The sequence below is a fragment of the Oryzias latipes genome, chromosome 5 (genome assembly GCF_053564925.1).
Source record: "Oryzias latipes strain Hd-rR chromosome 5, Olatipes_Hd-rR_3.1".
Lineage (NCBI taxonomy): Eukaryota > Metazoa > Chordata > Actinopteri > Beloniformes > Adrianichthyidae > Oryzias > Oryzias latipes.
This window is the reverse complement of record NC_136241.1, coordinates 1,459,267-1,475,353: the sequence shown is the minus strand read 5'-3', so window position 1 is coordinate 1,475,353 and position 16,087 is coordinate 1,459,267. Positions and strand designations below refer to the sequence as shown.

The window sequence follows — 16,087 nt, the reverse complement described above, 5'->3', positions numbered from 1 at the left end:
GCTCATGGACCATGTATGGAGATGAGTATTGAATCATGTAACACGGAAAGAGTCCAAACCAATAAAGAAGATTTTCATGTTAAATCTGCCGTTTAGATGACATTTAATATCCAACTCCTCAAACTGCTGCAGATGAGTTTTTTCCATTTGATCAGATTCTGTCCAAACGTAACCAAAACCAATAACCTGCAGTGATTACACTTAACTATGTAGTATTAGTCCACATTTTTGTCCAATCAAAGTGTTCATCTGTAAATCCACAGAGTGGACAGAGAGTGAAGCTCATTCTGTGACGGTCCTCAGAGCAGAGGAGTCTCTCTCCTGGCAGCTTCACCACAAACGGGATGAATTGATGCCGTTCTGCCTCGGAAAGCTGCACGCTCCGTTTTAGTGCAGCTGTAGTGACGCAGCGAACAAGAATGTCCCCAAAACAACAAAGAGACTGTCTCAGTACATACATTTATCTGAGGCATGGCTCTCAACGCACTCATAAGACGTATTTTTGGATAATGCAGGACTCGTGCCACAGATGCGATTGCAGGCTTTAGGAAAGCCTTAGTTACGATGGGATGCTGTCGCTTAGACAACAAGGAGCTTTTTTATTACCGCCAACACTAGAAAATAATGTCTGCTATTTTACTGTTCTCTGACATTTTTGTAGGTGATCAAAGCAAAAACAGAGAAAATAAAAAGATTTTTTAAAGAAACAGAATGTCTACACACTAAATCCTGGCTGTTCTGACTGAGCTGAGTTTTACTCACACTCACAATACAGCAAAGAGGAATGATCAAACACATTCTGCCTTATAGACTCTGCAATTAATATGGAACAATCAATAAATCTTCACTACACAAACTCATCTGCAATCTCTATTTTGCAGCTGAAGGGTTAGTGCCGCATCTCTAATGGCCAAACAACATTGGTGGCCATAAAAGCCACGGTGATTGAATATTCAGTCAACGTGTGACCCTGGCTCTCATCATGTCTTAAATCAAAGCACATCATTTGCTGTGTGGGGACACACGTGCATCACACCATCGGCACATATCAGCACAAAGAAGCTCCTGACCGTCTCATTGCCCAGCAGCTTCTATCTGGAAGGAAAGATCCGCTGGCCCTCATTCATCCTGCATCGGGACACAACACCACTAAAGCAACTTCAAGGCTTCATTTGTGAGGCTCTATTTTAGCTTTGCCACATATTAATGATGATTGCTGATCGCCTTTTTAAGAGCGTTCCAACTGCATCACAAGCATTCCTAATCGATCCTCCTCACCAGACTTCAAGACAAACACGGATTTAGGGAGTAGCAGCCTTTCTCATTATTCTCCTGCAGCCAGAGGAGCACTTTGAAGAAAAAAGACCAACCAAAATAGCTGGTCAGACCCTGCTGGGGGCTGTGCTCGCCATTGATGCGCCGTTTCATTTCAATGAATCACTCTTTCCTCTCGCATCAGATGAATGTTTTACAACTGTGAATTTGTTCACGTCAACAATTCACACTAAAACAAGCAATAAGTAACTATTGTAATTATAGCTGGATGGAAATTTCTAACTAAAGAGGAAAATATTTTATTCAACATCTGTGGAAGCACGTGTGGCTAGTTATGGGGGGGGCGGGGGTGTATTTCCAACGGGAAAATGTTCATGCAACTTAAAAAAGACGTTTCTGTCTGTTTGGATGTTGGAAAAGGATCCACTAATGAAGGAAGAAAGGCCTCTTGTACAGCAGGAGACTCCCTTGTTCTTGTTCCTGCAGCCCCCGAGACAGAAGCCGCGAATCAGGTGGGAGCTGTTGCAACGGAAACTACTCCAGAGGAGTCAGCCCAAGAAAATCCTGTCCTGGTCCCGCAGACGGCGCCCAATCAAAGAGCGGAGAAACTCTTCAAAGCACACAGAAAGAAGAGAACTTTCCTGTCCTTGTTCCTTCACCACCCGAGGCAAAAGGTAAAGGTAAGTGAGAGACGGCACTAGAGCCCGTCCCAGAGGACCCACTGTTATTGTTCTGGTGGAATCCTCTAATGAGGAACCAGTGCCAGGAGACCCAGAGCTCAACATCCCCCTGGAGGATACTCAGGATCCTGCTGAAACGATCCAATCACATCCGAGGGAAACAGTCCCAGAAGAGGACACAGAGGAAGAAGAGCATGAGCTGCGACGAAGATCATAGCTGACAACCGTTGCTGCACCTGCAGCTGTCATCATCTGACACGCTCCTATTACTCTTATTCTACCGAAAAAAGACCAGGGGGTTTATTTTTGTCTGGCTGGTCACAAAGTGATGATTCCTTCCTGAGAACAACATCATGTGATCGACACAAGCTGATAAACACAGCTCAGTCTCTGGGCGGAGTCTTAGAAAACCACCAGAATTCTGCTGTTTCCATGTGTTTTTCTACATTCCAACTCCTAAATGGGAGTGCAAACTCTGTGCAACAAAGAAACAAATCTACAAGATGCTAAAACAGGAGGCAAAAATACATATTTTCTGAGGAAGGATGACCATGAGAGTCTTGACTGCTGATAATCAAGGTTCTACGGTTTTTAGAATATTCTAACAGCAAAAGAGCTGACTAATTGTAGAACACCGGATAAAAAACAGCACAAAAAACCAAAACCCACCACAGTCTGTTAAACTTTCATCGTTCACACCAGCGGTCTCCAACCTGAGGCCCCCGGTGTAAATAATTCAGATTAGTAGCACTCTTCATCAAAGCCAAAGAGCAACAATGGGACAGTAAAAGAAGAAATAATTAGAACAATACATATGTTTTTAAAACTAAGTGGATCTTACATGAGTCAAAAACTTTTTTTAACATTCCACTAAATCAAGAGGCACTGAGAGTTTTACCTCCAAAATGCAAACGTCAGATACGGAGGAAGGTTTGGTGTATTGTTAGTATTAGAATAACTTTGGTGGCAAATCTATAGCAGTAAGATCTCATTAATACATGATGGATTTCATTTTGAAAGGAACCTGTATGTTCTGCTGTCAAAAGTAATTCAATAGAAATTTGACACTGCTTACACTATTGTTCCATTTTGTAAAGATTTAAAAGCTGCATGTCATGAAAGGCTTAATGACCACAAACATACACAAAGACTATTTTTCCCAACGGTGAGGTGGGCCTTTGCAGCTCTCTGAAACGGATTCTTTTAGCTGGCCTTGAAGGTCGCAGACCCCGCCATCAAGGGGGCCTTGAAGGTCGCAGACCCCGCCATCAAGGTGGCCTTGAAGGTCGCAGACCCCGCCATCAAGGTGGCCTTGAAGGTCGCAGACCCCGCCATCAAGGGGGCCTTGAAGGTCGCAGACCCCGCCATCAAGGTGGCCTTGAAGGTCGCAGACCCCGCCATCAAGGGGGCCTTGAAGGTCGCAGACCCCGCCATCAAGGGGGCCTTGAAGGTCGCAGACCCCGCCATCAAGGGGGCCTTGAAGGTCGCAGACCCCGCCATCAAGGTGGCCTTGAAGGTCGCAGACCCCGCCATCAAGGGGGCCTTGAAGGTCGCAGACCCCGCCATCAAGGTGGCCTTGAAGGTCGCAGACCCCGCCATCAAGGTGGCCTTGAAGGTCGCAGACCCCGCCATCAAGGTGGCCTTGAAGGTCGCAGACCCCGCCATCAAGGTGGCATTGAAGGTCGCAGACCCCGCCATCAAGGGGGCCTTGAAGGTCGCAGACCCCGCCATCAGGGGGGCCTTGAAGGTCGCAGACCCCGCCATCAAGGGGGCCTTGAAGGTCGCAGACCCCGCCATCAAGGGGGCCTTGAAGGTCGCAGACCCCGCCATCAAGGGGGCCTTGAAGGTCGCAGACCCCGCCATCAAGGTGGCCTTGAAGGTCGCAGACCCCGCCATCAAGGGGGCCTTGAAGGTCGCAGACCCCGCCATCAAGGGGGCCTTGAAGGTCGCAGACCCCGCCATCAAGGTGGCCTTGAAGGTCGCAGACCCCGCCATCAAGGGGGCCTTGAAGGTCGCAGACCCCGCCATCAGGGGGGCCTTGAAGGTCGCAGACCCCGCCATCAAGGTGGCCTTGAAGGTCGCAGACCCCGCCATCAAGGTGGCCTTGAAGGTCGCAGACCCCGCCATCAAGGTGGCCTTGAAGGTCGCAGACCCCGCCATCAAGGTGGCATTGAAGGTCGCAGACCCCGCCATCAAGGGGGCCTTGAAGGTCGCAGACCCCGCCATCAAGGGGACCTTGAAGGTCGCAGACCCCGCCATCAAGGTGGCCTTGAAGGTCGCAGACCCCGCCATCAAGGTGGCCTTGAAGGTCGCAGACCCCGCCATCAAGGTGAATCAGCTGATTGTGACTGGGAGAAAAGCAGCGTCCCACCGATATGCAACACTTCAAAGTTTTGCATCATGCTGCAAAGCCACGTCTCCATGTCACACTGTAACTGTTACTTGCAAAGATTTCAAATTTTAGACACTCAAGACGTTTTTCCGTGTTTTTAGCTGAACTTCTATTTGCTCCACACTTCTCAAGGTCAGCACAGTCGAGATTTTTTATCTCATTAATAGCTGGGATCTAGATCTCAGAGACTAGAATGAAAATGAGTCAAAATCCTTTTGCTCCAGACCCGACAACAGAAAAACTTGATTTAGGATAAAAAAACTCAAATTGCTATTTTTGGTTCCATTTTTAGAATGTTACTTTAAAGTTTAACAAATGTTAAGTTACGACTGGCATTCATTGTGGTTATTCAGGAAACCAAAATGTAGGAATAGGTGCTCATCGGCTAATTAATGTCAACCGTGTAAAGTGGGGGCTTTTGTCTGCTTCAGAATCCACTGGCATCACATTAATAGCATAAACGGGGAAAGAGCTACAGCTCTGGTGTTAAAGGGTTAAATGCATTCACTTTCCTTAAAGTATAAAATTAGGATATCATAACTGCCATTAGAGGAGCATTCCTGGTTTCTGGTTTGAAAGACAAAGGTTTACCTCTTGCGGCGTCAGTGCTGTGAGGACTTCCCAGGATCTCGGTCAGATCCCTCTGCCATGCGTCCCTCACGGCAGACTTAAAAACCTTCCTTTGGGCCAGGTCCTGCAGAGGTCGGAAGTTGTTCCTCAGGTACTCGACAGACTTGACGTGGTCCTGCTGCTCCGTGGTGAAGATGGAGTAAAACGCTTCCAGCTAGGCGGGCAGAAACAAACCCAAGTTATGACGCAGGTTTGTGTAAAGCTCTCAAACACAATAGATCATCATAGATCATCGTCCAGAAGCAGCCACTTGCTGACGGTTCACGAGTGCAGCAGTATTTGCAAAGAAACATTAACACATCCAGCAGCAGCAGCCACAGCCGCAGCCGCAGCAGCAGCCGCAGCAGCAGCCGCAGCAGGGCCTTCAATCACCGCCTGCTACCTGCTGAGTTGTAACTTCTCAATGGGACAAATTTGTGGCCATTGATTGCCAAGAATGATCTCCTGCCGCGCGCTGTAATGACTACACATTGCAGATCCGGGGGATCAATGTGTCCTATGGGTGCTTGGAGAAATGAATTACAGCTTCATAAAAGACTATCTGTGAGCGTCACAAACATTGTTCCGCTGGTCAATATCCCTGCAGTAGAAGTCATCTCCGAACAAAAGATTTGTCCTCACGAGTCAGAGAAATTCCACTGATCCAAACATCTGCAGTACAGAATGCATTAGAGGCTGTGCAGCAGCGTGACCCCCGAGCTGTATGCAAAAAAGATGCAGTGGAGGGAATAAGCAAAAAAAAAAAGAGAGAAAAGATTTAGCGTATTTTATCCAGCACAATATGAAAAAAGCTACGTAAAAAAGTCATTAGAACATAAAGCCCAGAGGCACGGCTATACATTTTTCATTAAACACGTGTTAAGCTGATTTTCTGATAGTTTAAAAATCATTTTAATTTGATGGACATGAGTGATTTCAGTAGCATAGTAAGAAGCCCACATGTGATGCTGAATTACATGTATGAAGCCACTGATGGTGTCTAACAGAGCAACAGCATCATATAGAAAAGTTCTACTTCCCATCGACCATCACTCAAATGCCAGTAATTGGCTCCCTCTTCCTGTTTAACCATGCACTATATAGGCAGTCACGGTTTCAGATGCAAAGGAGCTGCTGAGGAACGAGGAAAGAGGACCAAGACCAGAGGCACACGGGTAGAAAATTGTTTGTGCCGTCGCAGCTTTGCTGCCGGAGCACAAATGGGATGTTCCTGTGTGGAGAATCCGGCTGTGTAGGCGTGTGTGACTGGACTGAACGCACCTGTGAGTGGGACAGATACACCGGCCTGGAGAAGACGATCCACTCCACCACCTTGCTGCAGGGGGGAGTGGTCAAAGAGCCGGTGTATCGGTAATAGCTGTCCACGGACGATGGCAGCAGATCCCTCAGGACGAACGGCCGGAGGTTGGTCTCCTTTTCTGTTGTAAAACACGGGGTTAGAGTTTACCGCTACATCAGACTGTAAAGCCCAAAATGGCAGAAAAAACACTCTTTATTTCTCTGTTTCCATCTAAACACTGCAAAAACAGGCCCTTAGGAAATAGGTCAGAAATTCTTACACCAATGGCTTATTGCTTTTAAAGTCTCACTACAATGAAATGGTGTTTTTGACAAGTTAGTGTGGCAGCTTTTTTATGGAGGACATACATATATCTATCTTAAACTAAGTTTCTTAATAAGATTTTCTACTCAGTTTTTGCAGTGCAGTGAAAATGTTGTTTATTGTTATTGTGATATCGTCCTTTGCACTGTCACAAAAGATGGCGTAAATTGCAATAAACAGCTGTCTTAAATGTTAACACACATGCTAAATTAATCTCATGGCAGCATGAAGTATTTCATAAATTAAATAGAGTCCTTCAACCAACTGACTGAAGCCATTAGACGCCTGCCTTCTATGTAGACAAGGATCATTGGAGTATATTTAGAGTTATGTTGACTTCTCTTAATGCTATTCTTAAACCTTTATAGTAAACTATATCCATGTATATGATAAAATATTTCCTTTGGCGCACAACATCCTCCTAGAGCTGACCTCAGCAGTTTCTCCCACGAAAACAAACATCTGAACTTTTCCAAAGATGGATGTTTATTTTGTTCATATAAAACAAAAGCGTCGAGCCGATCGCCGCTAGCTTAACTGAGAAAGTGGGCGTGTCTGTTAGCATGGGGGCGGAGCTGGCAGTGCAGACTCTTCCTGGAAGGGGCTGTTCCTCCCTTTATCTACGTCACAATGTGAGAACCTGCTGGTTTTCGTGGATTGGGAGGGGCTGCGGCTCAGAGAGCAGGTTTATAGAGGAATACTAAGAAATATGTGACTGGATCAAATTACCACTATGGGGTTGTTTTTGTGAGGAATAATCATTATAAAACACTTCAAAGCATGGTATAGACCCTTTAAAAAACTGCTACAGTGAAATGAAAATGATGCATTTAGTTGTTTTTGCTTTTAGTTCATGTGTAGAATGTGAGTTTTTGTGCAGCCCTGAAAGTGACTTCATTTCTCTGTACTGGTGGCTGTTTTCCTGCTTTCCTGTGAGCTCCACCGGTGGAAAGACGGTAGTTATCGCTGCAGACAGATCTCTCTGCTGAGGCTAAGAGAGCAGCAAAGGCAGGGAGGTCTGATAAGATGGCCAGCTCTGACAGCTGATCTGTGCTTGGGCGGTAAGCTTGCTCTCCACTGTGTAACAACTGTAGCTGGGCCGCAAAGATTAAGAAGATCCAATGATTAGCTATCCTCTGATCAGAACCTGGCCGGGTCTGTGTAGAGAGAAAGAGAAAAATATATATCCAGAGGAAGATGCCCTTATCTCCTGGAAGTATGTGGGCTTTGGGTGTTGGTTTGTTTTTACCCTGAATTATGACGAGACAAACCCAAACACAGCAACGTTTATGTCACATCCGATCTCTCTGGGCTCACAGCCTTATCTCAAAAGAAACAGGTTTAGGGTGTGGTTTCATTCAGACTACAGAAGCACAGGAAGCCTCGCCCCCTTGCCTCATCTGTACCCAGAGTCCAACTCAGTATGCACAGTCTTTCTCCTCTTCAGACAGCGTACGTGCCCTATCGCTCCTGGGCTGCTGAGATGCTGATGGATGGATGACTGGGATAACGAGCTAGTGGAAAAGCAGCCGTCCTAGCAGCAGAGAAGGCGAGGAGCATTTAGAAGCTAAGCAGGAAGAGAGTCCACAAACACCACACCCATGCCAAGCGTCTTTTCAGCTGGGAAATGAGATTGTGTGTTGCTGCACAAACATCTGTGCTGCTTTACAGCGCAGGCTTCAAGCACAGAGGCTGTGCTTAAGGAGGAGGAGCGGGCTGTCGGCCAACCAGTTAGTTCAGAAAACCCAGAGATTTTCCAGAGTAGATGTAGTAGAAACATATAAACAGAGTGAGCTGATGAAAAACAGTCCTGCAGGAGACCAATGCTATATTTACAAAAAATGAAGATTAATAAATAATGAAACAAACAAAAAACAGTCTGTGTCAAACGTATTTCCTTCAGCCCAGTGATATTATAAGGCCTCACTTTCAAGCCCTGCTGTTATTTACAGTGAATGAATGGATGGTAAAGGTTTTTCATAACAGAAGCATTCTGTTGTTGGCTACATAGAAGGGAAAGCCATAGAATTATGGGATGTTCATACATAAGATCACACTCAAGAGTATCAGCATATTGTATTAAGCAAAGCGAATTTCAGCATTTGGTCCAAACACGTCTCCTGACGTGGACAAATTCTGCAGGACGTTTGATGCTGGTGATGCTTTTGGCTGCAGCCTCTGAAGGTGAGGCTGTGAGGGAACAGACTGCAGAGGATCTCCTCACGGTGAGGAGTCCTGCTTTTGCAGACAGCAGCAGTCATGGAGGCAGGAGGTCTGTCCGCATCCAGCGTTTGGACAACTTTTCCTGTGAGCATGCTAACTATGACTTCATATCATTCATGACGCCATCAAGTGGATTTTGTTCCATATCTGTCTGCTTGGAGGGCTGAATGTAGGGTATGGAGGAGCCGTAGGGAAAGAATTTGGATCCAGTCAAAGACCCTCATTGGAAGTGGTGAACGCGCTTTAGCCCAGGCCAGTGTGAACGACACATGGACACTGACATCAGGAAGAACCCATGTAGGAGCCACATTTCAAAAATGAACAGTTTTCATTCATAAATTAACACAATAAGTAACTAAAAAAAGATGGTCTTAATAATAAATGTATTTAAATTAAAAGCCGGTTTACTTTCCTATGAAATGCTGAGAGGAACATGCATTAGTGGGCGGGGCAGCCGAGCAGGGTTTGTGGGTCGTTTGTGGGTAGCACCTAGACTTCCCTGACTCCTCTCTACAAAGAGGAATTGTTCCTCCAACAAATCGTTTGCCCAAAACACATTTATTTACCGTTCCTGGCAGGTTTAGAGGTCTCGTTCTGCGGCCCCACAGTAAACTATCAGGGACAAGGCAGTTTGGTCCGTTCTCCTTCTCAAGTCGGAGCCGTTTGTCCTGCTCGGTTTAATTCAGCGGGTTATAAAGCAGCCAATGTTTAAGCAGCTAAATACAGACATATTGATATTTCTTTTTGTGCAAACAAGGACGTGTCTAGGTGGATAAACCACCGTAAACATCATTTCTGAAGGGTTCTGTGCAGGTCAGCTGTTCAGTGAAAATCCCACATCAATTGAACTCCTGTCGTAATATTCGGTGGTAAGAAGATTTGGTATAGCAGACAAAATATATCATTTAGTTACATATAAATCCTGCAGAGCACCAAATATCTATTCAGCATCTGCATTTGAAGGCTGTTTATGTATGACGCAGAGTTTCCACATGGTTGCCTTCTTATTACTTACCATGATGCACCACTCCTTTCAATCCCTGGATGATTGGTTCCACCGCCGGGTTGTCTTTTTGTCCGAGCTGTAGGGAATATCCACAAGCAGAAGGATTACCAAAGGGATTATAGGACTTGTAGGATAATCTAAATAAAATGCCAAAAAAAAACAATCAAGTTGATCAGAAGACAAAGGAGAAGGAGAATAAAATAAGAGCAACTGATTAAGTGGGAGATAATCAGGCTGGTCTTCATATAATCCATAAGCATCCTAAGGTTTAGAATCTGAATGTCATGGCTTCGGCTCGTATGGCATTGATTTACTTGAGAGATGCTTCAACGCTCTTTTCATTTCCAGAGTTATAATCATTTTTCTGACAAACATTGACTGTAAGCATGTAGAGGCTTCTAGAGAATAAATACCATTTCCTTCAGCCCAGTGATATTATAAGGCCTCACTTTCAAGCCCTGCTGTTATTTACAGTGAATGAATGGATGGTAAAGGTTTTTCATAACAGAAGCATTCTGTTGTTGGCTACATAGAAGGGAAAGCCATAGAATTATGGGATGTTCATACATAAGATCACACTCAAGAGTATCAGCATATTGTATTAAGCAAAGCGAATTTCAGCATTTGGTCCAAACACGTCTCCTGACGTGGACAAATTCTGCAGGACGTTTGATGCTGGTGATGCTTTTGGCTGCAGCCTCTGAAGGTGAGGCTGTGAGGGAACAGACTGCAGAGGATCTCCTCACGGTGAGGAGTCCTGCTTTTGCAGACAGCAGCAGTCATGGAGGCAGGAGGTCTGTCCGCATCCAGTGTTTGGACAACTTTTCCACTGTGAGCATGCTAACTATGACTTCATATCATTCATAGCAGGAACTAAAACTCAGATAAACAACTTTCAACTGATTTTTTGGTAAAAATGAAACAATAGGCTTGATATTTGATGTGATCTTAGTTCTCTATTGTTTAATGTTTGTTGGTTTAGACTTTATATAATCTTTCATGCCAAATTCATTTTTTTTTTTAAATGTATTCTTCTAAATTTGATTCATTTTCATTTCGAAACACTGAAGCAACCAAACAGCAATGAAAGAAATTGTGCAGTTTAGAAGTATTAAAATGTAAAAGGGGCAGAAAAACAAGCTTTCGGCTTTTTGTTCCCTTCATTGTCCGTATAAGAACTTGTGCAAGATCTTTTGTGGAAATGAAATTAAAAAAGCAAAAAATTCAAATTGATAAAGCACAAAGAGAAAGTAAAGACGTAAAAGTTCTCCATCTAAAGACGCTTTAACCTGACAAGTTCAAAGGGGAACTCCAGTTTTCCACAAAAATCCAAAATTTGAGAGACAGCAAGAAAACTTCCATAAATTACTTTGGTGATCCCAAAACTCAAAAGTTGCTCAATCCAAGCTTCTGGAATATCCCAGCCAATCAGCTTCCGGGGATTCACATGGGTGGTGTGGCAGAGACTTGGGCCGGATGCCCTTCCTGACACAACCCTGTGTTTTATCTGGGCAGGGGACCAGCACAGGGGACCCAAACCCGGGCCCCCATGTGGCTACATAGTTAGGCAGTACCACGAAAGGTCCTGTTAATCACATTTCTTCCTTCTGAAACCGGCCTCCAGTGGACATTTGGAGAACTGCAACATCTGGGATTATACCATATTTGAAAAAGCAGCGTGGGATTTTGATTAAAACCTTGATTAGGACAACATTACTGTAAATGTGGATCATAGAGAGATGTTTGTAGTCTTCTTTTTACTAATGAAATATTTTTGGGGAACTTGGGTAAAAAAAACTTTGTAACTGTTTCCCTAAATGTTTCTAGATTTCAATTCCTTAACGTTTCAGGTCATCTGTCCTCCAAGTTGTCTCAACAAGAGAAAAAAAAAGACAAATTCTCACAGAAGGTTCCTTTCTCGCCTGCCTTACCAACACCTAATTGCTTGTGATGACTAAACACGGACATTATTGCTCAGCTCCACCTTTTACGAATATTCCCAATGTCCTACTTAAGACACAATAGTGGACCAAACCGTGCTGGGATGTAGGGACTAATCCTCTCTTGCTCAACATTAATTCTGGTTAGTCAGAGGAGAATAATTGTGTGGAAGTGAATGCTGAACGTGGATAATATGCACACCTTAGAGGCCAATAATAGGTCTTTGGGGAGCACAGTAAAAACCCTCCTCATTGATTACAAATGGTAAATTTGAGCCAATGTGTGTCAGCCCGCTAAAAACCTCTCACACTGTAAACTGCTGTTCAGCGGGTTGTGTACGTTGGTGCTAATTGCAGTAAGCAATAGGGTTGTCAGGACTCAGCGGAGCCATTTAGGTGCTCCCACACAAACAGTAGATCACTGTCTGTGCAAAGACCTACATTACAAAACACCTGTGTCCCCATTCCAGCATGCCTCTGCAAGGAAAACTGACCTTTGACCTAACTGTCATCCCTGTGAGTGTGGGCATGCACTGATCACCTGCCTTTACTAGTGACCAGAGACGGTAGAAAGAGGCTTTCAGTGCAGTGACTCACCATGAATTAATCTCAGAAGTGATTCCAACTGAAAATGTGAGCAATCTCAGTCATTAGGAGCCTTTGTGTTCAGATCTTCAAGGAACAATTTAAGGTTACCGAGATAGCAATCTGCCACAAAGCGCTAAAAATGATTAGCAACCAGATGAAAAGAGGCTTTTGCTCACATAAATCATTTCAGAAATATAATATTGCAGCACTTAATGGGAACCCTGGCTGTGTCCTTGCTGTGTGTAGTTAGCATGTGGCATACATGGGTTTTCTCTGGGTCCTCCAGCTTCCTCCTCCAGGCCACAGATAACTGTCACGGATAGATCAGGGTCTAGTGTACGGTCTGTGTGTGACCCTGAATGAACTGGCATCCTGTCCAGGGAGAACCTTGCCTCTAAAGCCAGTATAGATAATCAAATAACGGACAATTGATAACTCAAAGATATCGGCAACATCCATATTACACTTCATTATGTTTTACATTCAGTTAAATTCCTTGTTAGCTTTGTTTTCTTCCACCCAGCTATTGCTCTACAAACCATATGTTCCTCACTAAAAGCCACAATTCAAACCCTTAGAACCTGCAGTGCTTTATGGACTAAATCTGGTTGTGTTAATGGTGTCGTGGCAGTTCAGAGAGGCACACAACACTCTGTCCAAATGTTTGGTTGGATGTTAACCAACTAACGTGGTTTAACGAGCTGCTGGACTGTGATCTTTTTACGTGTCATGAACAAGGATAGAAGTTAGCGTAGTTAGTTTGCTTTAGCGATATCAGTCTGTTTGTTTCATGTTGCAAACATGGTTGGGAGTCAGAGGTTTATGTTTCTTTAACTTGTCCTACAGCTGAGCAGACAGATCAGAGCTGAAGGCCTCTTGTGTTGGACAGATTTTACTGTTACGATAGGATTTATGGATCTTCAGACAAACAAAGCCCATATTTGTATTAAGCTTTATTTATAATAATTAGGTGTACATGCATTGATTGTTGGACTGGACGGAAGAAAGAAGAGACAGAGAGTAGGATGTTAGAGATGGCGGATGAGGGGTTAAGATGGGGGAGGTGGGGGGGCCATAGCGTCAAGAGTATCATAAGTACATTGCATGACTTAGTTCTCACATATACACACTAACATTAATAGTCTGCACACATCTATTTACTGGTTTTAAGTATATTAACAGAGGTTCAATAAATAAAGCAAATAGAGAGGGGGGGCAGTGGACACCCCTGTCTGGTGCCTTTTTGGAGGATCAAACAGATTAAATGTGGACCTCACCTTAGAGAAATAAATCAGTAATTCTTCAAGCTAAAGCAACAAACCAGTGCTTCATTGGATTCTTTGATCTTCCTGGTAAGTCTAGACCTTAAGTCGTGATACTTTACCTCAAAGAAGACAGCCATGGCAGCGATGATGCGTCTCTCCTTGATGGCAGCAGTGAGGCTGTCAAAGTCGTCTGAATTGTAAAGGTAGATCTGCATCTGGGATGGGAAACAGAGCATAAACAGCTTGAGCAGTGGACAAGGAGAAGCAGGAGTCCTGTCATCAATCACTCCGACGCTCTGCTGAAGAGCTGATGAAAAGCTGTGTTGAGGGGCTGAAAAAGGCTGTATTTATCCCTCCTATAAATCTCTCATAATCTGTGTCATTCTTCTTTTGCCTGTACTGTCACTCCTGGAGGCTGCCAGAGAAATACAGCATCCCCTTCCTCAGGGTGACTGTCCTCACAGGCACGCTAACAAGGAGAAAGGAGAGAAACTTGGGAAAATCTTCCCCGTTTTCCTCTTCCCTTTGCAAACATCCAACAGAATGGTTTGCCTTTAATCATCTCTCCCAATTACCTTAAATCACCCACAACAGTGCTTCTGATTTCCAAACTAAGCTGCTTGTTTGTGTACACTGAAATCCACTTTTCACAGGATTTACCAATAGTCTTCACGGCTCCATCCTTTAAAAACCCTAAAAACAACAGGGATTAAAAACCTGTTTAAAGCAGAATGTATGGTAGAACTGATGGAATCTTCAAACGATTCGAAAAGTAGCATTTGGAGCTGCAAGGCCTCGGAGAATTCAAAAATCTTTTGTGTCACTGAATTGAGTTAGTTGGCAATAAGAAAAAGGTCCTAGATGTTGATTTCATTAGATGCTGGATTCAGACTTGAAAGATTTTTGGTTTCAGTCCGAGTCCACTAAAGTTGTTCCACGTTGAGTCTCGAACATTGTGTTTGGTCTGTTTTCAGATCCGAGCGGACCGTCCTGTTACGGACCAAAGCTTTTAAACATGTGACTAAATATCTCCTCAGTCATTGGTCAGGAACGAGGGCGGGGCAAAACAACAAGAGAAAGACAGACGTGCTGCGCTCTACGCTTCTTCTCGGTTTAATTAACTTATTAAAACTTTACATGTTGATGGTCGGTTTTGAATGTCTTGAACAAACTTTGTACTTGTTACTTTGGTACGCCGGTTCGTGCTGCAGGGCGGTTACTGAGGAGACGAGCGGCGTGAGCTTTAGCTCAGAGGAAGCTAGCAGCTGCAGTGTTGAGGAGACGTCTGGTAGGAAGCATACTGATCAGTCTTTATGATGGTTGTTTTAATGAGCCTGCATTCATCCAATCACATTTCAGTGAGTTGCTGTGTCTCATCATTCTGGAGTTATGGCGTTGTTTTCAGAGAATTCTGCTTTTAGGGGGACGAGCGCCGTGCACGTGCCGTGCACGTGCCGTGCACATGCTGTTTAACGAGACACAGAAAAGCACGTAGAAGTGTTGTTAGCGGTGTTAAAAATAACTTTCTAAGTAGGCAATTGGACTCTTTTGTCTGATAACACGACAACCAATACTTTCCAGTTGTCCACGGCTCAACCGTGGCTTCATTCCTGCTCTGTTTACGTTGGTTACGGTGGCCGTTTGCTCCAGTTGTTCTGCTCCGTGGATGGATTGTATCCCGACTGAGGAATCTCAGAGCGAACCGAAGCTCAGTCTGACTGGAACCGAACCGTGACCACCTCCAAAGACGGGTCAGAGGGCGGTTCCTGGTCCCGGACCAGGGTCCGCTTGGGTGTATTCAGACTGAAAATGTGTTCTGGATTATCGGGGAGAACGAACTCTGGGTCACTTCCAGTGGACCAAGTGAGTTCAAACAAAGAGTTTGCCCCCCTCCCTTTTAAAAAAGGAAATGATAAGACTCCAGCTGACGACAAAGAAAAGAAACAAGCATAGAAAAGAAAAGAATAAGGTCATTGGGTCCAACCAAGCCAGTGGTTCAAATGACTATCCAAATAATTTAGGTTAATCAGTTTCCTTCAGAGTTCCTTTAACTGCAGCCTTTAATGGAACTAATTTGTTGTGTGAGACTCAGCAAGAAGGAGGACTGGCCATTCATCACCCGTTAGATGTTATTAACTACATTACCCAATTATGCTGCCCCCTTAGGCTTCATTTACTCACCCAGATTGGTTCACGTGGCCGACTATGGTTAACTGCACACTTTGGAAAAAGTGATTTTCAATTAAACACTTTCATAGCACTTAATAAAGACACTCCAATGACTTGATAAGACAGTCTGTTGACTGTTTGTTTGCTGGGAGCAAACGTGACCCGTTCCCTCAGACAAAGGAGTTGGGGTAAAACAGGACAAACAGGTGGTCTGACAAATCTTAAAGCTGTTTGCAAAGCAGAGGAATGTGCAGCTCATATTTCCTCAGAGATTTTTCCGTCTAAATTCAGTTTATGCCAAATGTTTTCTGCATTT

General features: G+C 44.4%; 1 protein-coding gene across 2 annotated transcripts in view; it reads right to left on the bottom strand.

Annotated features, from left to right (window-relative positions):
* The window catches only part of ca16b (carbonic anhydrase XVI b), a 164,465-nt gene that overhangs the window by 38,752 nt on the left and 109,626 nt on the right, over positions 1 to 16,087 (bottom strand). For both annotated transcript variants that reach the window (XM_078946752.1, XM_078946751.1), the window contains 4 exons: positions 13,722 to 13,817; positions 9,819 to 9,885; positions 6,238 to 6,395; positions 4,939 to 5,131 (listed from right to left, as the gene is read on the bottom strand). In XM_078946752.1, the coding sequence (XP_078802878.1) occupies positions 4,939 to 5,131; positions 6,238 to 6,395; positions 9,819 to 9,885; positions 13,722 to 13,817 (514 nt within the window). The remainder of the gene's footprint in view (positions 1 to 4,938; positions 5,132 to 6,237; positions 6,396 to 9,818; positions 9,886 to 13,721; positions 13,818 to 16,087) is intronic.